The sequence below is a fragment of the Suricata suricatta genome, chromosome 6 (genome assembly GCF_006229205.1).
Source record: "Suricata suricatta isolate VVHF042 chromosome 6, meerkat_22Aug2017_6uvM2_HiC, whole genome shotgun sequence".
Classification (NCBI taxonomy): domain Eukaryota; kingdom Metazoa; phylum Chordata; class Mammalia; order Carnivora; family Herpestidae; genus Suricata; species Suricata suricatta.
In genome coordinates this window covers 136885860-136913293 of record NC_043705.1, presented here as the reverse complement: position 1 = coordinate 136913293, position 27434 = coordinate 136885860, and the positions used below count along the sequence as shown (strand labels likewise).

At 48.9% G+C, this 27434-nt stretch overlaps 1 protein-coding gene across 1 annotated transcript in view; it reads left to right on the top strand.

The window, feature by feature from the left end:
• TRIO (trio Rho guanine nucleotide exchange factor) overlaps positions 1-27434 on the top strand; it is a 197873-nt gene that overhangs the window by 94828 nt on the left and 75611 nt on the right. Inside the window, 13 exon segments of the mRNA XM_029941284.1 lie at positions 7-121; positions 3379-3494; positions 7449-7571; positions 11530-11724; positions 11828-11943; positions 12695-12761; positions 13369-13478; positions 14406-14475; positions 15102-15191; positions 19273-19365; positions 21740-21851; positions 23406-23596; positions 25334-25435. Of these exon segments, the coding sequence (XP_029797144.1) occupies positions 7-121; positions 3379-3494; positions 7449-7571; positions 11530-11724; positions 11828-11943; positions 12695-12761; positions 13369-13478; positions 14406-14475; positions 15102-15191; positions 19273-19365; positions 21740-21851; positions 23406-23596; positions 25334-25435 (1500 nt within the window).

The window sequence follows — 27434 nt, the reverse complement described above, 5'->3', positions numbered from 1 at the left end:
CCCCAGGCTTGCACACTTGCTAGAAGGAATGCAGACGTCTTCCTGAAGTACCTGCACAGGAACAGCGTGAACATGCCGGGAATGGTGACCCACATCAAAGCCCCGGAGCAGCAAGTGAAAAGTGAGTACAGTCAGGACTCCTAGCAGCAAGCGATGCAAGGAGCTTGGGAGACGCGGTCTAAAACCCTAAGATCCGGGCTTCGTTTTTACGTGTCTGTTACATCCCGTTAAAGTTCTCAGCACTTCCTAAGTTTCCTAATAAAATATGAAACAAATGATACAGATTGGTAGTTTACCAAATAAAGTTGAAGAGTATAAACAGAATGTGCTGCACGGTATTTATTACTATTGACTGATTTGTTAAAACAAGTGAAAATACGGGTAAATTGGGGAAAAAAGGAAAATCAGATTTTATCTCTAGTCAAAATATTTTTAAAAGCTCAAATCAAGAAATTCTACACCGATATCATTCTGTAAAGTGTTAATCAGTCTTACACTTAGAGCATTAAAATAAAATCTGTACAACCATGTTTTCACGTGCAGGTCTGTATAACCTAAGTGCACAGAAACAGACCTGGGGAAATCTTATACTAAGTTGTTAATAAGATTGGTATGGACGGAAGGGAGGGGGCTGCTGGTTTCCGCTCTAGAATTCTGATGGAATCCTCCACAATGAAAACACATTCAGGTGTTCTCGAGCTTAAAACTTGGATTTAATCATAGTTTTTACAAGTTGAATTAAAATGACATGGAAATGGATCCTCAGAAAATGTTAGGAAAACGATCGTCACAGAAAGGCGCCTTGTGTCCACTGTAACCCCCCCCTGCCCCCAACAGCTTCAGAGATTAGCACTGAGCACACAGGAAGCTGGGGTCCCACAGCCTTCCCTTTCGGAGTTGGGTTTCGTAGGGAAAATATCACCATAATCTGTTAACAAACGATTCCTCCCTCTCTTTAAGGCCACATGATTGGCAGAAACTTTGTAAGTTATATTCTGCTCCCTGTTCTTCTGGATTCCTCAGTTAGAGTTGTCACGGACACGCTCTCCTTCACATGGGCATCATCTCTAAGCTCCACAGATGAACCCATATTTATTACTTGGTGGGCCCTTCTCTTGGGAAAATGAGTGACTGACAGCCGTTTTTCAGTAGGAGCAAGTCACTTGCATTGATGATCTGTTTGCTTGGTTCCTTTCAGATAAAAGTCATTGCCTTCTGTCGTCCTCAGTCCTGCCTTTGGTTGTGGGTCCTCTGCTTTGATCAGGGATGTTATGATCCTTATGAGGTTGTCCTAGTTCGGTGGGGGGGGGGGGGAGAGGTTCCCTCTGCCCACTTATGCGACAGTCACCACGCATTTGCTGCTCTTTGTCATCATTCTGGATGCTCTGGAGAATTAAAAACGAAATGGTCCATTTTTCTCATTGGGTTCTTGGGGACGCGAGATTCCCGTGTGGGACAGTGCAGTAGACCCACTTGGGGCAATGGTGCCAGATGAGAGCCCGTGGCCCCGGAGAGCCCCCGGGCGCTTGAGGAGGACTGGGCGGTCTCCTGTCCCAGGCCCCGCACGTGCCCCAAATCAGTCCTGCCCCAGGTGGGGGCGGTGGAAAGAAGGAACTGGAAAAGACCCATTGGCTCGTGTTCATTTTCACGTGTCATATTTTCATATCAGTGGTACCGTTTTTCAGGCTGGCTTCAGATCTCAAAGCCTTAATTTGTGTCACTGCATTAGTTTGCCTTCTCAGTAAAGCTCATGTGGCCTGATCCTGTGCTGCTGTGTGGGCGCTGCTCACAGCTTCTGGCTTTCCATGCCGCACTCAGCCTCCCGCGGGCTTTGTAAACACTCACGGACCGCTGTGTATTTTTACCGTTTCCTAATATTAATAAAGTTATAACCTAGACACCTTTTATATGATTTGCAGTTTCAGTCTCCGGAATCTTCTAAAGTTTGTGTGTTTTATGAACCTCTAGAGTAAAACAGACTCACTCAAAAAATTGCTTTAAGTGTATAAATGAATATAAATTGCCTAATCCTGTAGCCAGTGGTCACCACTGTCAAGACTTTCTTGTGTATCCCGTCTGTAGATAGAAACGCAGAGATGTGGGGAGGTGGAAACACACACGGATCCCCGTGGCCTTCACCCATCCCACGGTTTTATATTTTATCAAAACGGACTGTAGTTTGTTTCTTTCACTTAAAAAATGTATCTTAGTCCTCTTTCTGTATCAGGATTTAAAGCTCTGCTCTGTCCTTTTTAATGTGCAGTGTAAGGATTTCATAGTTGACTTAATCTGCCCCCCACTTGGCCTCAGACGTTGCTGTCAGTTTTTCCAAACGTCCAAACGGTGCCTTAGTGTTCGTGCACCTGACAAACACCGCTCGTGTACGCACCGGACCTCTGAAGGATGGAGTTCCTGGTCCGCGGCTGTGCACACCTGTCGCCACAGTGTCCGCCGCAAGAGTTGTGCACCGTTTCCCGTCAGTGATGCGGGGTCACCGGTGCCTGTGTCCTCCGCTCCCTGCCCCCCCAGCACCGAGGGCACAGTCCCTGCCAGGAGAACGGTGGAAGATGGCCCCTTTGTTTGAGTGAAGTTAATTAAACATGTTTCTGTGTACTTAGTGGCCACGTTTTAGAAATCACAAACTTCATGTTTGTATGCTTTGCTCATTTTTCTAACAGACTGTTCATCTTTTTTCTGTTGACTGGCCAGTACATTAGGTCTGTGTCTTATACTTTCCAGTAACATTAACTGGATATATAATTGGTGCTGTATTTTTATGATGGTTTGTGTTTGGTTTGACATTTCACAATTTTCATGTAACCAGGGGCTTTTTGGCCTTTCTGGCTCCAGGCTTCTCTGTTTTTATGTCCCTGCTTCTCTTATGGTTTATGGTTTTGTTTTGTCTTCACAAAACAATAGAAGAGAAAAAAAGCAAGAATAACGAAACCTTTGTTATCTTCTAGTGCGCCACCATTTTGGCGCACATCCTTTGTACTAAGTTCCTTCCCAGGAAGGTTTGAATGTTGTTGAACAAAATGCCTAACAGTGAAGTTTTGTCAGCCGTTATCACTTGGCCCCAGCAGGAGATGCAGTAGCTTATCCCGTTAATCTAGCTAACTTGAGACGTTAGGAGGCCAGCCACAAGTTCCCAGGGACCTCAGTCATCAGTTACTACCTTGCGGTGAGGGAATGAGGAGAGGTCAGGTTGACGGGCCCCTTGAGAACGTGGGGCCGGCAAGCAGTGTGCCTCCCTTAACTGAATACTCGTCTTTCGTGGACGTTTGCGTGAAGTCTGTAAATAAAAATGAGTGGGATTTTGCAAGCGTTTCCCCGACTGCACGTGCCGACACCAACACGTCCTCCTCTGTACTCTCTCAGACATCTTGAACGAGCTCTTCCAGCGGGAGAACAGGGTGCTGCACTATTGGACCATGAGGAAGAGACGCCTAGACCAGTGCCAGCAGTACGTGGTGTTTGAACGAAGCGCCAAGCAGGTCGGTCATTCCCCCGGGGGCCCCGGTGCTCGCCACCCTCCGTTGGCACCTCCGTCCTCAGCTGGGCGGCTTGGGGCGTTTCGGCCATTTTGAAAACCACCTTCAAACCATGAGACCAGTCATGCCTTTTAAATAAGTTTGCTGTGAAAAGAAAACGCACAGCCCTGTAAAACTGTGATTCTGGGCTCCAGCAAGTGTGCCACACAGCCTGCCTCTAGTACCGTTAGCTCGTATTTAGGACCAGCAAGTATAGGTCATAACTATGACGATGATTCAGAAATCATTGTTGGGGCACCGAGTGGCTCTGTCAGTTGAGAGTCCAACTCCAGCTCCGGTCACAATCTCGAAGTTTGTGAGTTCAAGCCCCGTATCAGACTTGGTGCTGGCAGCTCAGAGCCTAGAGCCTGCTTCGGATTCTGTGTCTGTCTGTTTATCTGTCTCTTTCTCTCTCTTTCTGCCCCTCCCCAACCCATACTTTGTCTCTCAAAAATAAACAAGCATTAAAACAAATTTTTTTAGGGGTGCCTGGGTTGCTCAGTCGGTTAAGTGTCTGACTTCAGCTCAGGTCATGATCTCACGGTTTGTGGGTTCGAGCCCCACGTCGGGCTCTGTTTCTACAGCTCAGAGCCTGGAGCAGGCTTCAAATTCTGTGTTTCCCTCTCTCTCTGTCCCTCCCCTGATCACACTGTCTCTGTCTCTCAAAAATAAATAAATGTTAAAAAAAAATTAAAAAACAATTTTAATCATTGTGGAATCTAGGTCTGTGCTTGTATAAATAGTATAGTAGGTGGGTTTTTAAAAATTGCTGTATTTATATTTTCAACATCAGATTTCATTCTTTAGGTAAATTCAGCTAAAATTAAGAAGTGTGACAGAATTTCTAAGAACTCGGTAGAATAAAAAAATGTTCATGCAGTTGGCTAATGCAGAGATATTAAGATAATTTAAAATAAATTTTTTAATGTTTGTTTATTTTTGAGGGAGAGACAGAGACAGAGCATGAGTGGGGGCGAGGGGAGCAGAGAGAGAGAAAGAGAGACTCAGAATTGGAAGCTGTCAGCACAGAGCCCAACTTGGGGCTTGAACTCACAAACCATGAGATTATGACCTGAGCCAAAGTTGGAAGCTCAACTGACTGAGCCACCGAGGCACCCCAAAGACGATATGTTTAGGGGGGTGCCTCGCTGGCTCAGTTGGTATAGCATGCAGCTCCTGATCTCAGGGTTGTGAGTTCAAGCCCCAGGTTGGGCATGAAACCTACTTAGTGTTTCTGTCTTCTGAAGTCATTTTGAGATGAGTATTTCCACCTGTATGGTTAGTCGTGGAGGATCATTTTAGGGTAAAATCTGTCTGACCCATAACTTGAATTAAGATTGCTATCACTTCTGTTTGGCCCTAACGTTAGCATAGGAATCCATAAGCCGTTTGTCCAGAATCTGGAGCATTGGGAGGGGACAGAGGACAGCAGACTGGTCCTCAACGCCTGGGGAGCCGTCTGCCGTCCTCCATGTGAAGCCTCTGCAGTGCTGTGGCCCCCCTGGTGACCACATCAGACATGGGCGGCCTTCTGAATCCTTCTGTGCCTGTCCCAGGGGAAGGCGGTCAGCTAAATCTCTTAGCTTAAGAGCCATCAACTACTCCTCGGCCCAATTCCCCACTTAGGGAGCATGTGTTCTTGCCGTTTGGTCAGTGGTGGTCTCCAGTGGGCAGCCAGGGGCTCTGGGGGTCAGTTCCCCGGAGGCTGAGAAGCTGGAGTTCATGGTCCACGGAGCGGGCATCCCGTCTCAGCAGAGAAAGCTCTGCTGGGTTCACCACGTGCAGTTATCATATTCCCAACATAATTGTATTTCTCAGTGTTTAAATGATACTTTCTTCACATTTGATTTGATGATCATTCCGCCATATTTCAGATGCATGGGGGCCTGGTTTTGTTTCTAATTAGAGACTGTTTTATATTCTTTTCTCATAAATTGTTTTTTATTGTTTCTCTGATAAAAGGCAAGCAATCAGCTACAGAGGACAAAATTGTAAATAACTGTTTTAATGGAGGAAAACAATAGGACGTGTTGTTGCTTTTTCCTAAAGTTAGCTCATTTGCCAGAAATACAACCGTTAAGCGTAGGCTGTTGCAAACGATGACCCCGTGGCCCTGCTGGGCTCTCTTCTGTGCTGTGACCACAGTCCTGGGGTAAAACCGAGTAGTTTCACCCCCAGTGTCTGCACTTCTCAGGACGGCACCCGGGGTCACCTGGCTGCAGCCTCCCTGGTGTGGGAGTTGGGAGGGGTGACTCCGGCCCCGGTTCTGTGCTGGGCGAGTCCGGCCCTCGGACTTCCTGGGCCCTCCTGCCGCCTCGGCCCCTGTCCCTCCTCCTCATCTCTGCAGCTGAATGCTGGCCTTCTCCGGGGCTCTGGGGCTTGCTCCTGTTTCTCGTTCCCGGCTTCTTATCTCCTCTGCGGGCGTCTCCTAGCCCTGACCTCCGGCCCTGGCGTCCAGCCCTGGCGTCCAGCCCTGCAAATCCCCCGCCTCCACAGCAACTCTGCTTGGGCCTTCTGAGAACAGAAGGGGACTCCCGATGCTGCCCCCCCTTCGTCTCACGGGGTGTGTCCCCCACGTGCCCTCCTCTCACGGGGTGTGTTCCTGTGTCCCCCCCATCGCACACAGTGCACCCCCGTCTCATGGGGTGCACCCTCCTCTCTCATGCTGTGTTCCACAGGCCCCGTCATCTTACCAGGCATGTCCCTCCCGCCCCTGCACCTTACATGATGTTCACCCCCGTCTTTTCCCAGGTTCCCACCTTCACTCCCTCACGAGTCCCATAGGTGCAGACCTTCCACACGGGTCAGACCTACCCTCCCCCTTCACGTCCAGAGCCCGCGTGCCATGGAAACCCCAGCCGGGTCCTGCCCAAACCTTTGAGCCAGTTCACTGACCAGTGTGGCTCCTTCCACTCACTGTCCACGCAGGTCCTTTTCCACGGCAGCCCCATTAGCGGTCCTGCAAAAGTCCAGGCTGTGCCTGTGACCTCCAAGGCCCTCCTGCCCTCCCCAGCCTCCCCTCCGGCCTCACCTCCAGCCTCTCTCTCTGGCCTCTTTCCCCCCCCCCCCCCCCCGGCCTCCCCACTGGGCCAGTTCAACCAGCCTGGGGCCGTGGTGCGTGCCTCTCCATACCCTGATCTTCTCCCCATTCTTCTAACTCCCCACATCGCAGCCAGCGTCTCGGCCTAGACACCACGTGTGCTGACCTCCCTGTCCAAGCATGGTCCCTGCCCTCGTTTGTCTTCCTGCCTCTTTGCACATCTCCCTCCTCCTCCTTGTTCTGCAGCCGTGCCCAGGCCTGACCTCAGTGATCTGTCTGGGTCGGGCTTTCCTTTGCACGTTTTCTTCTAAAAAGCCGTAAGTGCTGTGATGTGTCTAATAGAGATGGTGGCCTTTCTGCTCCGAGCCCAGCACTCACAGCAGATGACCCTGAGGTTACAAACAGCAGACACAAAATCTTCTAGGCTTTAAAAAATTTTATTTATTTTGAGAGAAGGCACGTGAATGCAAGAGCAGGGGAGGGGCAGAGAGAGAGAGAGAGAGAGAGAGAGAATCCAATCTCTGTACTGTCCACACAGAGCCCAATGTGGGACCCGATGTCATGAACCATGAGATCATGACCTGAGCCAAAAATAAAGTCAGATGTTTACCGACTGAGCCACCCAGCTGCCCACGAACCTCTTGAACTCTAATCATTGCTACAGAAGTGACGTGCTTACAACTTTCTAGAATGTCAGGGGGTTTTTTCTCTTAATTCTGGGATTACAGGCCCGACTTGAGAAGCCTATCTCCTTCTGTGGGAGCACTCTAGGCGTGTGCCAGCCTCGGCTTGTGGCTTCACACGTGAGTGAGACACGACGGAGTCGGGACGCTCTCTGCCGGTGCTGCGCCGTGACCGTCTCTGTTCCTTCCCTCTAGGCTTTAGAATGGATCCACGACAACGGGGAGTTCTACCTTTCCACACACACGTCCACGGGGTCCAGCATCCAGCACACACAGGAGCTCTTGAAGGAGCACGAGGAGTTTCAGATCACCGCGAAGGTAGGTCCGAGTTGGTGGTGGACACCTGTCCCGTCGCCCGTCCGCACGGCCAGGCTTTCCAGAAAAACCTATGACAGGACACTCCACGTACGGAAGGTACCGCTCCCAGACATCACTTCGTGCCGCACCCAAACTTGGAGAACCGGGGCGGCCCCGGCGGATCATCCCCCAGTAATGTCGGGGCCTCTTCTCCGCGTTTCCCAGTTCCCTCCCTTTACCTCTTGTGTCCCTTGGGTCTTCAGATTTCCGCAGACACCTTCCTTCATGTCGTCTCTTTTGTCCTTTTCATTATTCTTTCCGTTTTCTTTCTGGCTTTTTTCCCACAGTCTCTTCTAAGTTCTTGTGATTTTTAGGAAGCCCTGTTTGGTGTGACTGACCTGGCCGGGGCTTGTTCGTCTGGTGCCTCCTTTCCTGGCCCCTAGGTCTCCAGCCGGCGGCAGGGACGCCCATTACCACAGGACTGCTGACGCCCCGCCTAGTCCTGTGGCGGGGTTCGCCTCGGCGCCCCGTCTCTCCTGGTTGTCTGTAGGCTTATAAAACTGAGACGTCTTCGTTTTCCTCCTGCAAATCGAAATAGAATGAGATACATGGCGTGTGTAGCAGGTGTGAGTAAATACGCATTTCTGTGCAGAAACAAAGACTCTCCACGTTGACATGAATGTTTCCCCAGTTAAAGCGCGTGCCGGCAGAGGCTGAGTCTTCTATCCCCTTTCCTTTCTCAACCCGTGGTGTTTTTGTTTTTCAAAGGTTTGAATTCTGTTCTTTGTAATGTTTTCAGAGGTGCCTGTGTGTTTTCATGGTAGACTTCACTTTTCTTAGAAGTTGGAAGTTCAAATTTCACACTAGAAAGAAAGGATCAAGCTGGGTAGTAGTTTTGCTTAAAAAGAAGTATTCATACATAAGTAAAATGGGATTTTCTTGTGTGGCCCTTCAGGTAGCCGTGGAAACCATCAGTGGGAACTTTTTAAATCCTCAAGAGCGACAACAGCTATTTTGTATTATGTTTAGTTCCATTCTGTATGTTTTCTGTAACCATTTCTGACTCCTTTTGGCCGTCTTCACTGCCCTCTGCTCCCGCCCTCCCACAAGCTCTAAGCTGACTTCCTTCCCTTCACCCTTGGGCTGCTGGGCTCCGGGAACTCTTGGTCCCTGCTCTGGAGGAGCGCACGGTCCAGTGCAGCCACAGACAGACCACCGCGGGGCTCGGTGAGGCCTGGCATGGGGGGGGGGACAGTTCAGGCAGTCAGGCGGTGACAGCCGCCCCCCACGTGGGGGCCATGGGCACCCGGAGGAAGGCACCCGCCTACTCCTTTGAGGAGAGCTGCCCTTCCTGCCTCTGCAGGTAAGCGTCCTGCCTTTGCTTCCCTGGACATAGCACACCTTTGGCCACGAACTTCTTGTTTCTGTTAGCAGTTGGATGATACATTACAGCTGTGTGCGTTATAAATTTGGGGTTTTTTTTAATAGGCTTTGATTATAAAGGTATTAAGAAAATGCCTAAGATACCACTCACAGGTCGATTTAAGATTTGTTTTCACTAACCTGCACTTCCACGAGTGCCGCCCTCTGCAGACATTTGCACGGCCAGACAGCTGGTTACCGCACAAGTCCAGGGGCGCCGGGCACAGAATGTGACCTGAATGTCACTGTCTGCAGTAGCTCGGCGGCCGTGTTCCACTGTGGGGGTAGTTGGAGGGAATCTTCACTCCTGCATCTCCCTTCTGCTCAATTCTGGGGCATGGCTATTAAAGAAGGAGCAACAGTGCGCATTTTTGGGCTCTTGTGTTTCGTGAAAATAAGCGTCCAGAATCACCGGGGTGATGCCTGGCCTGGCCGTCCCCGAGCTGCCCGAGCCACCTCGTTCGTCGCGTCCGCGCATCAGTTCTGCCCAAGGCGCTGCTGGATTTGGAAGAGCGCGCCCCTCACTTTCTGTCCCTGGCTTTCCTTCCCGTGGGTTTCTGGCCGCCTCTCTCTTCACCAGACAGCACCTGCTCTCGGGCCTGTGGGGGTCTGTTGCTGGCCTCTGCCCCCCGTCACTTTCCTCTGGGAAACCGTTTTCTGGTGTCACGTAGAGACTCCTGCTCTGAACGACCGACCTCCGGTTTAGCTGTCACAGCAGCGCAGGTCCGGCCTTCCTGCCGCTGTCTCACTCAAGACTCGGCTCGCCGGCTTCGCGGCTCATGACGGACTCACCCCTCAGGGAGCTCCGCGGGCACCGCCTGCATCGGGTCGCGCGGGGTTACGTAACCGCCACTCTGTGTCCTTAGTGGGGACTTACTGACGCGGCCTGTTCAGGAGTGGCGCCCGAAGACGCGCGTCTGTAAGCGAGCTCCCAGGTGACCTCTGCGTACGCACAGCGAGTGGCAAGTCCCCTGCCCGCGGCGTTCGTGTTTTAAGTTCTACGGACTTTTTCCAATAAACAGCGTTTATAGAATTTTGCAATAACAATTTTTTTTCACAAAGAGATTATTATATCTGAGTTCTATTTTCTTTTTTTCTTTTAAGTATTAAAACCATACTCTTGAGAGGTGCAGGCATATACATATTTTCCCGTAGAACCTAACGTCAATTTATATTCTCAGTAAGTATCTGGTGAACGTCCACTGTGTGCCGGACACATGGAAGGTAAAAGATGTCAGTGAGCAAAGCCCCCCCCCGAGTACCGCAGGCCTGTGGTGGCCGCCGTCTAACAAGGGAGTGGTCGTAGCCCGGGCTCATCCTTGCGGAAGGTGACCCGTGTCACGGGCCGGAGAGGAGCAGACGGGGCGAGCGAGCAGAGTTGGGGCGGGAAGCGAGTCGGGAGGGCCTGTTGAGAAGGTCTCCCTGGAGGCATGAGGGAGCCGCGGAAACCGCGAGGGGCAGCACTCCAGGCAGGTGGCACCCTGGCACACGGTGGCCGGGCTGCCCGGGGTGCGCGGGCAGAGCCGGGGGAGTTTTCCAGCTGCCTTCGCAGGTCGCCGAGCGCGTGCTGCCTCAGACTGCACTGTCAGATACACTGAGTCTCCAGGCCTAGAGCCCTGACCTTTAGCCTCTGGGGGGTTTTTACTTTGAGGCCTCTGCTCTCAGGGGCCCCTTTGGGGGATTTTTCAAGTCACCTTCCTGCGTGTTGGTCGTAAAGATTTTTTAGATGAAGGTTAGTGGAGGAAATGGGGTTCCATTCCGGAAGAGGGGCTGCGCTCATCCGAAACGCCAGCGGGGCCGTCGAGGGACGCCTTGCTGGAGTAACTGGTGCATGTGACAAAGGACGTGTTGAACTCCTGTGAGGGACGTTAGTGCCGTAGGTGTTAAGCCAGTGCTGTGTGCTTCTCCCGAACTGCGTGTCAAGTAAGGTGGCCATGTTTAACTTAACTGAAAATATCTTTTTTAAGTACATGTGCAAACGAAATAATTTTTTTGAGAGGGAGTTCTGAAACAGGGAAGAACATTTAATATATGTCTCTAAAGATAATTCCCGGCTAGTGATTTTTCCTCCGTTTCTACCGAGAATTGAAAAGAAACGAACGCACAGTGCGGAATCGCTTTAAGGATGTTGGTGGGGGGATCCTTTGCCGCCGACGCTTCCAGAAAGCCGGATCTCAGGCTGTGGCAGGGCGGGTGGGCCCAGCGGGCCGGGGAATGAGCAGGCGGAGAGCGGCGGTGGGCATCGCACGGGGAGCACACGCGTTCCTTCCACAGGTTTCTCCCGGGCGTCTGTCCACCAGATGAAAGCGCTGCCTAGAGAAAGGCTTATTTGTGTTTGTTTTTTGAGGTCGTAAACATGCCACTCTTTGTGGAAAGGCGGCCAGGCCAGGATCAGGGGCGTGAACTGGTGGGCCTGGAGCTTCAGGGCACACTGCTCTGACCAGCAGTTTTTCCCAGTTGGGAGCTCAGAGTCGTAGGCACGTTGCCACTGTGTCTCGGGTTCCTGGCAGTGGAGTTCATTGGCCTCACAATACTTTCCTGTTGTTTTTTTCCACAGCAAACCAAAGAGAGAGTGAAGCTATTGATACAGCTGGCTGATGGCTTTTGTGAAAAAGGGCATGCCCATGCAGCAGAGATAAAAAAATGTGTCACTGCCGTGGATAAGAGGTACAGGGATTTCTCTCTGCGGATGGAGAAGTACAGGACCTCTTTGGAGAAGGCCCTGGGGATTTCTTCAGATTCCAACAAATCGGTAAATTGCTTTGTGCACACGGAGTAAGCCACGGTGTTCTCGCTTGCGGTCCCCACCCCCGGGATCTAATTACCTGAGGTTCACTGGCTCTCTTCCTCCACAGAGTAAAAGTCTTCAGCTAGACATAATCCCTGCCAGTGTCCCCGGGTCTGAGGTGAAGCTTCGCGACGCTGCTCATGAACTTAACGAGGAAAAACGGAAGTCGGCCCGCAGGAAAGAGTAAGCCAGGCTTTAAGAACCTGCCAGGATTCGTTGGAAAAGTGAAGAAAATGTTGCTTGGACAAGCATCCTTCTGTGTGTGCTTTGAAACCAGACGGCAGCAACGCTTTGTGATGCTGTGACTCCACCGTGTCCGCTGTCCCCTTGTCACTTGCTTAGGAAGCCGTGTCTTGTTTTTGTCCCCGTGCCTGCATTTCGTATGGGGTCGGCACATTGTTTTAGTGTCATTTGTCACCAGTAGGTCATGACTAGTAGTGCCCAGGCGAAAAATAACATGTGAAGGTGTTTCAAAATTGCCACTTGGTAAACTGTAGGAGACGCTCCCAAAGACGAGATTGCCCTAAACCGGTGATTCTCGGTGGGGGGCAGCCATGACCCCCAGGGGACACTTGGCCACGTGGGGAGACATTTCTGGTTGTCACACAGTGGGAGGGCACAGCGCTACTGGCACCTCGCGGTGCAGACCGGGGATCCCACGAACGTCCTAGGGTTCACAGGACACCCCCCCTCAAAGCGTTATCTGCCCCCAAGTGTCACTGGTGCTGATTGAGAAAATGCGACCTGCTGGCATACCATCGCTGGCTGCACACAATTATTGTTCTGTCTGTTCTTGGTTTAATTCCCCCAAACATATTACTGACTAATGCTTTGGAAAACTCTCTTACTGTGTCATAAACCATAAAAGTCCGTAGTTGGGACAAGCACGTGTCCCGACTGTGAGCTGAGCTCTTCAGGGTCTCCTCTGTTCCAGGTTCATCATGGCGGAGCTCATTCAGACCGAGAAGGCTTACGTGAGGGACCTCCGCGAGTGTATGGATGTACGTAAGTTTTCTTGCTTGTTGATTTAGGTCCAGCCCAAGCACGCTGTTTTATCCCTGCCTGTTGGTAATTCTTAGAACAATCACCGGTGTTGGTGCTGTGCTCCAGACTTTCCATGTGCTTAGGCAGCCTGGTTCTCGTTCCCGCCCTTCCGTGAGCTTCCAGGCTGCGTTTGCTCATCGCAGAGATGATGCAGCACTAATCCTGTCATTCCGTCCGTCACATGACGGACGGCCTGGCTGCCATCCTCTTTGTACAGAATTCTACAGCAGCTTCAGAGAAATGTGCCGACTAATTACGATTGGCCGCCAGAACTCGGGAGTGTAAAGAATAGTGGTTGCACCCCAGAGAGTAGGGACGTTGGCTCCCGAGTCTGACGCCAGGAGCAGGGGGTCTCAGGCTGGAGCCCAGGACGACTCTGAAGGGCTCACAGCCACTGGGGGGCATTTTTGGAAAACAGCTTTTCATGTTTTGGGAAAGGTTCCATCCTTCACATGGATTTTCGGTGACTGGTGAGCTCTGGGTGGATGTTCTAGAGGCAGGACCTGCTGCCTCTTGGGCGCGTGCTCTCGGCCTCTGTGTGATCTCTGCTTGCCTCCCGGCCAGACGTACCTGTGGGAGATGACCAGCGGGGTGGAGGAGATCCCGGCCGGCATCGTCAGCCGAGAGCTTGTCATCTTCGGGAACATGCAGGAAATCTACGAGTTTCATAATAAGTGAGTGGCTTCGTCTTGGGGAGCTGGTTCCTCTTGAAATCTAGGTACAGTGTGGAAGTTTCCTCACAAGAAATGAAAGCTTCCAACCGAATTAAGCATCCATTTCAGTGATTTCTTTGAAATTGGAATGAAGGTTCTCAGGCTGTCTTCCAAAAGACCGACCTTGTTGAGACTGTCATCACAGAGACTGGCCGTTATGTTGGCACTCACCTGCTGTAGGAACAAGATTAGGAAAACTGGTTTTGGAGGAGCCCTCATTTCTCACAAGCTGTGTCCTCAACTGCCACATCAGTTACTTAGGATTAAAAAAAGAATTCTGCATGGCTGCTGGCCAGCCCTTGGTCTTTCCGAACAAGAGGGGAGAAGGCACTGAAGACAGAACAAATGTGTCCTCTGACCAAACTAAAATGTGCTGTTCGTTGGCCACGGGACGCACATGGTTTTATTTTTAAGGGTTTTGGGGTTTTGGGGGAGTTATCTTGTTCTTAAGAAACAGACATTCCTTTTGATAGAGTCTGTGCAGCCCATTAGCCCGTGGAACGAGCCTGCTGGAGCCAGAAATGCTGGGGTCTTTCTCACTCCCTTGCCCCCACCCCGGCGAGACACGCTAAAGTCTAAATGGGCTCTTCTGACCGAGTGTTCATTTACATCCTTCAATACTGAACATAGCACTTGCCTAAAAGTAAAGCTGCTAGGTTAAAATCTGCATTAGAAGGTGTTAAAGGCTAAACTGATTAGCTCTTTGAAAGTCACAATAACCTGGTCTAGTTAAGAGCTGCACGTGTTGTTAAATCCTTAAAACCTAGACGGGCACGGATGTTTCACTGTACTTGATTGCAGGGAGTGCTTGGCCTGATTTCTGGCACATCTATCTCCTAAATGTTTTAAGACATCTTAATAACACGGTCCCATTTCTACTCTCTGCAGCATATTCCTGAAAGAGCTGGAAAAATATGAGCAGCTGCCAGAGGACGTCGGACACTGCTTTGTCACTTGGGTAATGAAACGTCAGCCACTTGTTCTCATGGTTTGGTGGCCTTGCAGGAAGTTAGAAAGGAACGTGCTCCGTTTCTCTTACGTCCCCGTCTTCTACACTGTCTCCTTAGGGAGAAAAGGACTTTGCCTCTGAGACTTTTGTTCTCCAACTAGTTATAACGTGGACGGAGCTTTTCATCGGCAGTAGTGGCGGTTCGACACGGCACATGTCGTGTGCCAGGCCTGCGTGCGGGCCTGGGGACGCGTAGATAAACACGAATGCCCAGCCATGTCTGGGGGGCCAGTTTGGCGAGGTGCGGAGGAGGGGGATGTCATCCAGTCGGGAGGACAGTCACCTGGTACTAGGGCCCTGCCATCTGCATGGGAGCCTCAGTTTGCACTGGCAATGGAACAGAGAGGGTGTGCCCAACCTGGACTTACCAGGCCAGGGGAAGCTTCCAGAGGTGTGTGGTAGCAATAGGATGTGTTGTCCATTTTTAACACGTCTCCATAGAAAACAGGGTTTCTTCTATTTGGAGCTTAAATTTCCTTTATCCCCACAGCTTCTTTCCCACATAAAAGTTGATCATGTTTTGAGCTACTGCCATTTGAGAGAGAGACTCTAACTTTTTGTGTTGTTGTTTATAGGCAGACAAGTTTCAGATGTATGTCACGTATTGCAAAAATAAGCCTGATTCTACTCAGCTGATCCTAGAGCATGCGGGGTCCTACTTCGACGTAAGTAACAGATTCCCGCTGAAGCTGTGAAAGCATCTCAGTTGTACTTGGTCACATAAAATCCAACATCACTCCTGACTTTCACCTGTTTGATGGTAACAATATTTTCATTTTTATCGGTCCTATTTATGGTGGGATATTGTTATATATTCTTCTGTTATTAAAAGATCCTTCTAAGATTTTAGCACATACATGTGCGTATGACATTCTTACTATTTATACTAATTTTAAATGTAATGTCATATACAGAAGGTATAAATTTTTAAGCTTCTTTAATTCTCTATGAAACAAAAATAGTCTTTGAATCCTTTTTAGTCATTTATTTTTCTCACTTCTATGTTATTCCAAAAGCAGCCTACCAATAAAATTTTTACAGATGGCACTGTACCTAGGACCACCGGGAGGCTCATTAATTATATTCTTGTTGTTAGTGTCGATGTAAGCCACCTTTTCTGGGAAGCTACTGCGGGAGGTTATTCAGTGTGAAAGAGGACGGAGCCTCACGGATATAATTTACAGAATGCTTTCTGACTCTCCAGAATGTAGTCAAACGTGTGCCAGATACATCTTGATTAAAAGATGGAGCGCTTTCCGATGTCACGTGTAGTTTGGTGTGCAAGCCTGTGAGAATATTAGACGTGTTTCCGCCCTTATGCTCGTGCAGTGCCACGTGTGATACTCTGCCCTTCTCTGGAAGTCAGGAAGTGACTATAAATTTTGGCTTCTGTCTTTGAGGTGAAGCCCTGTAGATGGCCCTGTCTTTGTTGTCATTCTCCTGACCGATAATTCTACATCACTGCCTTTGTAAATATAAAGTCAGCACCCAGCCCAGTGCGGCGCCCCCCCTTCTCCATTTTTCACACGACCCTGGGTCTTTGCCATCAGATGAAACTCACCACCACAGCTGTATGCAGAGTGAGAATTATTTAAGGTCTAAGCACTGAGAGCATGTGCACGTTTAATCAAATCAAATGGCTATGGAATCAAAGCCGTTAAAAAACGAAAAAAAAACTTCTTTGCCCTTAAAACTTCTTTAAGGATAAAGGAAATTATGCTTGCCCGATTTGGGGATTTCACACATTACTTGTCTTCAGCACGCATTGTGCAGCATGATTACGTGTCTTTCTGGTGCTCATTTAACTCCGTGGGCCTGGTCCTGGGTGCTTAGCATAGAGTCGTGGATAACCCAAGCACCCACCTTCCCAGCCAGGACGTCAGCGCATGTAAACAACTGAATTACAAAGGCAAAGTAGAAATTACGGTGTTGGATATGCCACTGACCAGGGAGCTAGGTCCTCCCTTCATCCCCAATTCTTTGTCCCCACCGCCATTCAAGGTAAAATTTTACAAGCATAGAAGCTTGTGTTGATAACCCTTAACAGCCTTTTAGGAAAAGGAAGCTTCATTGTTTCAGCAGGATGAGACCTTTGTCAGGCATCTTGGAAAAATTCTGTCTTTATTGTTTAAAATCATTTACTTTTTTTATCTTGATAAGTGTACTCTTTAATCCTCATCCCCGGTCTCTCCCCTCCCCCCCCCCCCCAAGCCCCTCTATTCTGGAAACCACCGTTTGTTCTCTGTACAGACTCTTTAGTTAAGAGTCTGTTTCATGGTTTCTCTCTCTCTCTCTATCCTTCATTCATTTGTTGCTTAAATTCCACATACGAGTGATAATCATATGACACTTATCTTTCTCTGACTGACTTATTTCACTTAGCATAATACCCTCAAGCTCCGTCCATGTTTTTGCAAATGACAAGATTTCATTCTTTTTTATGGCTGAATAATGTTCCTGTGTGTGTGTGTGTGTGTGTGTGTGTGTGTGTGCGCATGCGTGTGTAAGAGGGGAACCTCCACACTGCTTCCCATGGTGGCTGCACCCGATCACATTCCCGTCAGTAGTACGGGGAGTTCTTTTCCTCCACATTCTCCCCAACTCCTGTGGCTTCTTGTATTTTTTATTTTAACCATTCTGACAGATGTGAGCTCATAACTCATGATTTTGATTTGCATTTCCCTGACGATGAGAGATGCTGAACATCTTTTCAGTGTCTGTCCACCATCTGTATGTCGTCTTTATGATGTTAATTCATATCTTCTGCCCATTCTTTACTTGAATTATTTGGTTTTTGTGTGTTGAATTATATCAGTTTTTTATATATTTTGCATATTAACCCTTTATCAGATATGTCATTTGTAAATAATCTTCTCCCATTAAATAGGTTGCATTTTAGTTTTGTTGGTTGTTTCCTTCCCTGTGCAGAGCTTTTTATTTTGAGGAAGTCCCAATAGTTTATTTTTGCTTTTATTTCCCTTGTCTCAGGAGACATAGCTAGAAAGAAGTTGCTATTTCTGATATCAGAGAAATTATTGCTTATGCTCTCTTCTAGGATTTTTATGGTTTCAGGTCTCACATTTAGGCCTTTCATCCATTTTGAATTTATTTTTGTGTATAGTGTTAGAAAGCAGTCCAATTTCATTCTTTTGCATGTTGCTGTCCAGTTTTCCCAGCACCATTTGTTGAAGAGACTATCTTTTACCCATTGGGTATTCATTCCTCTCTTGTCATTTTTTAATCCTATGATAAGGTACCAAGGATGTCAACAGAAATAGTGAGGTTGGTGTTCAGAAATATCAGAGGTGCATTTCTGAATGTTATTAAAACAAGGTACTAAAAAGCCGTTATAGTATCTCTCAAATGTTGCATCTGCATGAAGTGGGATACTTCCCAGCTGTATAAACGGATAAATTTTTGACACATGAATAGCATAGATTAATCTCCACAACACGGGCTGAGAGAAGCAAGATACGAAGGAGTACATTCTGTATGGTTCCTTTCGTGTGAAATTCTAGAATATGCAGAACTAATCTGGCCAGAGAAATCAGGATAGGGATTGCCTCTTGTTAGGGGTGGGGGTCTGTTAGAAAGAGGTATGAAGAACTTTCTGTGATGTTGGAGATGTTTGGTACCTTGGTTTGGGAGCTGGTTGCAAGTGTGTTGACGTTTGTCAGAACTCAGTGACCTGTGCTTGCAATCTGAGCATTATATATTCTGTATGAAAAATCTTTTAGCTGTGAAATATGAATATGTGTATCATAACCATTAAATCGTGAATTACACATTTTTGAGCAACTGCAAAATGAAGAGACAGTTTTAAACCACATTTGTGACCTGGAAGGCAGAAGAAGAGTTGCTGAGTCCTGAACCCGCGTGGCCCATGAGGGACAAGTCATTTGGTGGCTGGCCCGCAGCCGGCACTCCGTAGACGGTGGATCGCGGCAATCAGGCACGACGCCCAGGCCCCGCACGAGCCTAACTAAAGCGACAGGCAGACTGAGACTGTGAGGGTGCGGTGGCATTTGAGTCTCGTTTGACTTAGAAGATGAGGCGAGAACTCTTTTTTTTTTTTTTGAAACTTTTTGGAGAAGACTGTTAACAGCCAAAAAATAGTGCAAGTGCAGCTGGTTGGTGTGGAAAGTCTGGGATAAAAGGTGGTCGAGTTGTGAGAGTGCGTGGAGGAATTCCTCCATAGTGTGTGAACACAGGGGTGAGGGGAAGGGGCCTCTGTGAGGGAGAGTCAGGCCAGGGGGCTGGGGGGTTCCAAGCCACAGATTCAGAGGCTGTGGTGGGAGAGGGCGCACCCTGTCACCGTCCCTGTCCCCATCCTGGTCCCCATCTCCGTCTCCATCCCGTTCCCCTGGCCCTGCCCCCATCCCCGCCCCCCGCCTCCATCCCTGTCCAGTCTCCTGTCTGGGCTGAGTGGCCCAGGGCCGGCTTTGGGGGTTGGAGGCCAGAGCGGGCCCAGAGCAGGGGGTTGTTGGCTTGGCCTGTTTGAGGGTCTGCACAGGAAAGCCAGGAATCTGGACTGAATGCTTTCGCCTTTGGGTTCAAAGTGATCGCCTGTTCTCATGTTGAGCATATTAAAAGAATAGGGATTTCTGGGTTTCTTTAGAGAACAGTAGTGCTATATGTACATTTGTTGTGGAGGTAAAAAGTGCAGTTTTCATTCATGCTAATTATAATGCTGTAATTAACATTACAGTAATACTCATCTCTCTATGTATTTTCTTCTTAATTCAGGAAATACAACAGCGGCATGGATTAGCCAATTCCATCTCTTCGTACCTTATTAAGCCGGTTCAGCGAATAACAAAGTATCAACTGCTTTTAAAAGTATGTATGAAGCATCTCCTGCCTGTAAAATTTTGTGAATTGCACATTATTATTTTGACATTGTTCTGTTTATATAAAGTACCCTGAGTTTTTTAAATAATACCAAGCCAATTTTTTAAAATTCATTGCTTTTTATTACCCTGATCAGTTTCTCAGTGTGGCCGGTAAATGAGAGAGTATTCCGTGATCATGCACTCGAGCTCTGCTGGGTGAGTCTGGTCTGTAACATAAACTGAGGAGGGAAAGCGAGATTGTCACACCTGGGGAGCGTGGCATCTGTGTCCCGGTGTGGCTTGCTGGCCGCGGGCCAGGCACTCTGCCATGCACCTTGCAGGCGTGAGGCTTCCCTCATAGCAGTGCTGGTCTGCGGGTGTGGAAACAAGCCTGTGAGGTGAGGGCTGGGCCCAAAATCGTCGCTGGATCACGGCTGTCTGGGCTCAGCTCTCAGTCCTCAGGCAACTTCCTCCTTGTTACGTCTACTCACGTGGCACACGTGTACTTCTAGAACATGTTATTCGCACAGATTGCAGGTAGTTGAGTCAAACTGACCTCTCCTTTTTTCTGATTATAAATGATGATAGTTAAAGTCATCCTGTGACCATGTGTGGTGACAAATGTTAACTAGACTTCTTGTGATCATCGAGCTGCGTATGCAAATGTCAGATTCTTACATTGTACTCTGGAGAGTACACGTCAATTTGATTTCAAAAAAAACCCAAACCATATTTGTAATACTCTAATGTCTAGTCTTTATTGTAGAACAGTAAAAGAAACGTAGAATTTGTGATGGATGTCATAGAATGCATTATGTAAAAATCAGTGCACGTTTCCTGGACTCTAAGAAAAATAATTTTCCACCCCTACCTGATGAGGTTTGCCCTGCCGTTTTCTCGGCTGGAGAATGCTCTTAAGCTCAGAAAGTATGGACAGTCCACTCCCCCTTGCTAACGGTATTTTGTGCATCTGTGTCCCCGGCGCTACCCAGCACGGCAGTAGGGACGTGATGCGTAAGTTTCCCGGATCTAAACGAAGTTCAGAGATGGAGTTACGAGATCCTGAGACTCTTTGCTAGTGAGAGAGGTCTCAACACAGAAAGGGCTGTATTCTTTTGTGAAGGTGGTGTCATCTGGGACATTTCTGTTGGGAAAGCGCTCCTGCATGTCTGTGTCAGAATCCTGTGAAGTGCTTCGATGGCCTCAGCAGAAGCAGGAGGCTGCCACCAACGTGAACTAGGAGTCAGGAGGTCAAGTTGTTCATATTCACATGAGCCCGTTGCTTTTTACTTCTGCAGAGGCACTTTCCCAGTCGGTGTCCTCAGCATTTAGGAATCTTGTTTTTAGCAGGGGGCTCCAGTGACAATCGCTTCCTCCGTGACCTCACGTCTAGCTGATCACTAGTTAAGGAGGGCTTTAATGTATAAGCCTCACGTTACTCGGCCCGGCTTTGTCAGGAAAAGAGTAGTAAGCTGTGTTGAGACTCCCAGCAAATGTTTTCTGTTGGTGAAGGTAATTTTTAAAAACTTTTTTTTTTTTGGCCAATCTGCTTAGAATAATAGGGAAAACCACCTGATCACAAGTAAATGTGCTTGTCTGTTGCAAGTTGCTCTAAAACTGTCCACTGGGGACCAGAGCTGAGCGCAGTGCCCTGTCCCTCTTGTCGGCACCGAAAGCTGCGGTTACTATTACTGAGTGATTATAACTGTCCATACCCCGGTAAGGAAGGGTCCTGGACCGTCCCCCCGCCCCCAGAACGTGGATTTGTTGTCCTCATTCGCATTCACGTAACAGCAGACGTTCCTCTGAGTGGATCTGAAACGTGATCACACTCGGGGAGCTGGGATTACATCGTGCGCACTTTTCTAAGCGTCCTGCACGCAGAGGGCCAGCATTTAACATAGACACAGCCCTGCTCCCGCTCCCACTCACGGCCGGGGACTTTCAGGGTAGGTGGGGTGTGGCAGCAACAGCGCCAAGGAGTTCAGGATCGCCCTGGCTTGTGGTGGGAGGCGTCGTGGTCCTGCCTGGACTCGGCCGTGACCTTCAGGTAAAACCAGTAGCAGGTTATGCTTTGCTGTACCAGTTAAGTGTCTGTCTGTCACTTTTGAGCCTTGGTAGTTGTGTACACGGACTTCCTCCTGGACGGTGACCGCAGCTGGTTTACTCTGACCTGAAGAAGCGTCCTGATTTGAGCAGGACAGACCCCTCCATTCTTTGGATAAAGAGGCAGTAATTCATTTTCTCTGCAAATATGTGCCTGGTTGACTGCATTCTACTGTGGTCTTGAAAATCATGGATTTTTCATCCCTGTTTTCTGCAAAGATCTTGTTGGCAGAGGTTTTGGCATTTGACTAGTTGACCGTATGGGTCTTTTACAGGAGCTGCTCACTTGCTGTGAGGAAGGAAAAGGGGAGATAAAAGACGGCCTGGAGGTGATGCTTAGCGTGCCCAAGCGGGCCAACGACGCTATGCACCTCAGCATGCTGGAAGGTAACGGGTTCTGCGAGTCCCCAGCGTGCGCCCCTGCGCTCCCCCTGACGCTCGGTCTGAGCACATGTCCCAAGCCCTGGACAGCTTGGCTTCGTGCCTCTGTGTTTGGGGAGCAGTCAGGAGTTTGGATGGGAGCACCTTCTTTTATAGAGCTGGTCTCATCGCCTCCCTTAAGGATCACAGAAGGTGCTCCAACCTCATTAAAAGCATGTCCTTGACCATTAACTAGAGAACAGCCTGTCCGCACTTGGAACCCCCGTAGCACCTTGTGTCACTTTCCTTAGGCTTTCTGGTTCCCACGTGGATGGATGGATAGAAGGGAGGCAAGATCAGTCCCCTGCGATGATAAAAATCCTTTAAAAAGCTTGTAGTTTCCCCCTATGTATCCTTTGTGTCACTGTGAGAGCTTTGAACGTGGTGGCGTGAGACACGGCAGTGTGTGATGTGGTGAAGAGTCAGTGAAATGGATAAAGTTAGTTGTTCCTTGCAGGTGAAATTGCCACGGGTGCTCGGGTTTAAAAAGGCTCTTTCTGCATTACAGAGCTTAACTCCTGCTGGCAGGGTGCGCAGAACTATTTACGGGAAGTAATCCTGCCCCGCACACTTTTGTGTTGCTTGCAGTGGAGCGAGTCGGGGCACAGGTGCAGCTGTTTGCAGCAGAGCCCCAAAAATCAGAGGCTGAGGGGTGGTCTTCTTTCTCTGACGTGAGCCCCTGAGCCTGTGTGGCAGCCCTGTGCGGCATCACTGAGGACTCGGGCTCCGTCTCTCCCCCGCCTAAAGGCTGTTCGGTGGCTCGGTCCGGAATGTGTCAAGACCACGTTACATTCGTGTTTACCTGGTGACGGGGGTGTGGGGGGGCTTCTATCCCTGGAGAAGATGTGGAGGCCGGTAGCTGAGAGAGAGCTGGCAGCCCTGCCCCAGGTGTCCAGCCGCTTTGCGGAGCCCTGGGAGTTGGAAGGCCGCGCAGCCAGTCCCTTCCATGAGACGGGAGCAGGGGAAGGCCACCCCTGTGGCCAGAGCATGACACACACGGAGAATTCTGCACTCGAAGAGGGGACAGCTCCCCGAGGAAGGCCAGTCCACAGCCCTGGGGAAAGGCTCGGCCTGCGAGGAACGTCTGGGAAGGGGTTCTAGGCTGAGGCGGCAGAGGGTCAGCACGCAGGCTGGGCGTGGTGGCGGCCCGGGGAGGGGGTTTGTAGGACAGAATGCTGTGAGTAGAGGCCGAGGAGGAGGTAGAGGGTTCAACCAAATCTCAAATGGTGTGAATGCCACCCTGAGGAGGTCGAATTTAAAGAATAAAGCTACGAGGAATAACTGCCTCTTTTTTTAATAAGAGAAAATCTATGCAAGATCTGTTTTAGGAAGAACTATCCTTTCTCAGACTCTGTCAGATGGGGTCAGTGCTGCGAGGTCAGTCGGGGCCCCAGTGGGAAACTGTAATCTGAGATTTAATTGATGGGAACTGGACAAATGTTTAAATAGTCACACTGCCGCCTTGTGTGTCCTTCTTCATTCTCTTCCAAACTGAGTGTGCCCCCTTTTTTTATGTTGTAGGGTTTGACGAAAATATTGACTCTCAGGGAGAACTCATCCTGCAGGAATCCTTCCAAGTGTGGGACCCAAAAACCTTAATTCGGAAGGGGCGAGAACGGCATCTCTTCCTTTTTGAAATGTCGTTAGTGTTTAGTAAAGAAGTGAAAGATTCCAGTGGGAGAAGCAAGTACCTTTATAAAAGCAAATTGTTTGTGAGTATGGACGTTCAGAATTATAAATATTAAGGTAACACGTTTGCGACCTTCTTTGCAGCTAGAAAAATAATTACTGCTCATTGCTTTCAGTTTAACCTCCCAAACTCTGCTCCGATGCAGTTTCATCTTCCACAGTGACATTCTCTCTCGAGTCCACTAGAGGGAGCCCAGTGGGTTTTTAGCTTCATTCACCAACACTGGAATATACTTAAGCAACAACCTTCCTGGGCACTCGCTGTGGGCTCTTCATGATGAGGTGGGATTTTTCCCCCCATAAATACAAGTGTGTGAAAATTAAGCAAATTAATGGTTCTTTGCAATAGCAAAATATGGTCATTAAAGAAAATATATACAAGCAGAAATAGCTTTAAAGATCCACAGCCCCATTTATAGAGAGACAGCCCGGCGTGCTGGGTGGACTCTGTGTTGCGTTTGAATTCTTTTCTAACTTGGGAGTGGGCTTTCTGGCGAAGGAACGTACCTGCTGCCTCTTCTCCGCGAGGAGCAGAGCCCAGGGAGCCTCTCTGGAAAGCACACGTTGGCTCTGAGAATCCCAGGCAGGCGTCCCCCTCGGGGCCTGTGGTCCCCTGCCAGGTGGGGCTGGGCGGGGGGGGGGGCGGCAAACAATGGGGCAGAACTCCTCAAAAATCACCATCAGAGAAATAATAGAAAGTGCAATCAAATTTGGTTTCTTTTTTACACACGATACGGTGTATCACTTACAAATAGCGGGAGATATTTGGAACTTGAACAACGCCTACATTAAACACTTTTATGGCATCCATAGATTAATCAAGTTCCCAAAGTAATAAAATACTACCAGTGCAGAAATCATCTTCATAATAATCTGGAATTTGCAAGTTCAAACTAATGATTTTCATACCATTTTCCTTGGCTTATATCCTGTTTGAGATTGTCTTCTGGCTCACAGCCCACCTTACATCATTTTAGATCATATTCTAAATGGAAAGAAGAAATGCAGCATTGCTGGCTAGTAATTTCACTAGGCTGACTTTAATCTGTCCTTGGAGACCAAGCTAGTCTGCTTTAGAAGCTGATACATCTTCATTTAATTTATCTCTTAAAAGTTAAGGTTCCCTCCGAGGCCGCGGTTATGAATCACTTCCTTTGCTAGAGGGAGGAGAATGCACCAGGGGTGAACTTGATTGTGGGGAGGGGCTGCTGACCTTCCCCTACGCTCTTCCATGTGCTCACCGCACATCTGCATGTGCCACAGAGAGACATTGTGTCTTTTGGCCCTTAAACTTGTTGGTGCAACACTGAAGGTTGATGCTTTTGATAAACAAATTGGGACAGAGCTGTGAAGACGGCCTCTGCGTCCTGTGAGCCCGCTTTGTTCACGCTGAAAACGCAGGGCGGCAGCTGGGACAGGTTCAGTTTGTGTTTGTAGGTCGAAAATAGTCAGCGCCTGATTTCTCAGATAACACGATCTTTAGGTATTTCAGTTTCCTTCCTCTGTGTTTGCTGGTTGACCTGCACCGGGTCTCCAGTAGACGTGCTCAGAGCAAGAGAACGGGATGTGACCCATCCTGTGTGGCCTGGGAACAAAATTTCCTCATCGTAACTAATATCTGAGGATTACCTGTCAGTGGAAACAGTGTTGTTACCACCTTGCATGACCGCAAGTCACCAGACGCCGTCTTCGTGGTCTTTGTTCTGTGTCCTGCCAGAATTGTGTCTGTCCTCTAACTTTTTAATAACCATTGTGTCCAGACCTCAGAGCTGGGTGTCACAGAGCACGTGGAAGGAGACCCTTGCAAGTTCGCGCTGTGGGTGGGGAGGACGCCAGCCTCCGACAATAAAATCGTCCTTAAGGTACGTTCTGTGAGGCTCGGGAACGTGCGTGAGACACGCTTACCGAGACAGCTTTCTTCCTGCTGTTGCAGCAGCGGTTTTCATACCGTTTCAGTCGTTTTTGTGTTCTGTTGGCATTGGTGGTCACCACAAGAAGAATAGGAGAATACGTTCAGTTTGGTGTCCTGGGGGCTAAGTGCCTTGAGCTAAACTTTTGCTTGCCTACCAAGGATCGAATGGAGAAAGATGTGCTTAAGCTTCTCCCATTCTCGCCTTCTGCAAGAGTTCGTGCATCCGTAAGAGACGCAGGACGTGGAGATGCGGGAGGAAGGAGACGGGTCAGCGGCTCCCACTGCACACTTCACTTGCAAGGGAAATAGGCACCTGATGAACTTGCAAAAGCCTTGGGCTGTCTCAAGGCTGAACATGCCAAGAGTCTTCATGGGGTCCCAGGCTCTTGGCTTTCTAAAGAGGAAAAAGGGGGAAATGATCAGTTACAGGGGTTGATAATGTTAGGATTTAAAGCATTCACAAACGTTAAGAATGCTTTTGGGATGTATCTATATGAGGGGGAATATGTTTGAATATTTTATTTGAACTCTGCTTGGATTACCCCAGCGTCTCCTAGGAAAGGCACGGGGCTCTCAGGGCATCCTGTGTGCTTCCCTCCTCCTGTGTTTGAGAAAATACAGAATGGAACTGCCTTCTCCAGCTATCTGGAAAAGCCATAGGTGATTTTGGAGTGCTTTGTGAAAGATGCTGCTAAGGATTTGTAGAATATTGGGAGACGAGCCAAAAGCTTAATAGGACTCCGGTGTGTGAACCGGCATGTCAGTGATTCTGTCTCATACATTCCTTTTAATCTCTCAACTGTATTTCCAGCAACTGTGAGTCACTCATGGATACCTCGCTCTTACAGACTCTGTGCTTTAGTGAAAGCATTGTGTTTCTAAGGTCTTTATTCCCATAGAAATGATGCATTGTTTTGCAACGAATACATGATTACCAGCCCAGTGTGTTCTAGTATTGGCATAACGCCCTATAAAGTATAAATTGCACTGAGAGCCATATTAGATAACTGAACTTTCCTATGGCATAACATTTTAAAGTATACTCAAAACCACAAAACTTCCAACTCATAGGAAGCATTTATGGAGATTAGCTGTAGTGACAGATGTCAAAGGGTACATCTAAGAAATAGCGCCAGATGCTAGAGCCAGATATGGACTACTTTCATTTAGGACATAATCAAATACTCACGATGCAATTGAAGTATAAGATTTCCTTCAGGCTTTATCAGATGAGCATTTTCTAGGGAATTTCTAGGGTAATATTTCTTTGCTTTCCAAGGAAAGATATCCTCTTTCATTTTAGAGATTGCTCTGTGGTGGTGGAGATAGAGGCAGTGTTGGAGGAGATGGACGTGGTAATGGTGGCACTGGACATGGTAGTGGAGCTGGAGGTGGAAGCAGTGGTGGACGAGGTGGAGGTGAAGATGGAGGTGGTGATGGAGACAGAGGTGGTACCAGAAGTGATAGAAGTGGTGGTGGGAATGGAGGCAGCGGGGATGGGGATGATGGTGGAGGTGATGGTGGAGGTAGAGATGCCAGCGAAGATGGAGATGATTGTGGGAGCAGTGGTGGAGGACGTGGACATGGAGGCTGTGGTGGATGGAGGTGGTGGTGGAGACGGAGGCAGTGGTAACGGAGATGATGGTGAAGGTGGAGATGCCAGCAAAGATGGTGATGGGGATGGAGGTGGGGATGACGATAGAGATGGAGGTGGTGGGGATGGAGATGGAGGTAGGGATGACGATAGAGTTGGAGGCAGTGGGGATGGAGATGGTGATGGAGATGGAGGTGATGATGGAGATGGAGATGGAAGTGGGGATGGAGATGGAGGTGATGATTGAGATGGAGATGGAGGTGGGGATGGAGAGGGAGGCGGTGGGGATGGAGGTGGGGATGGAGATGGTGATGGAGGTGATGATGGAGATGGAGGTGGGGATGATGATAGAGAT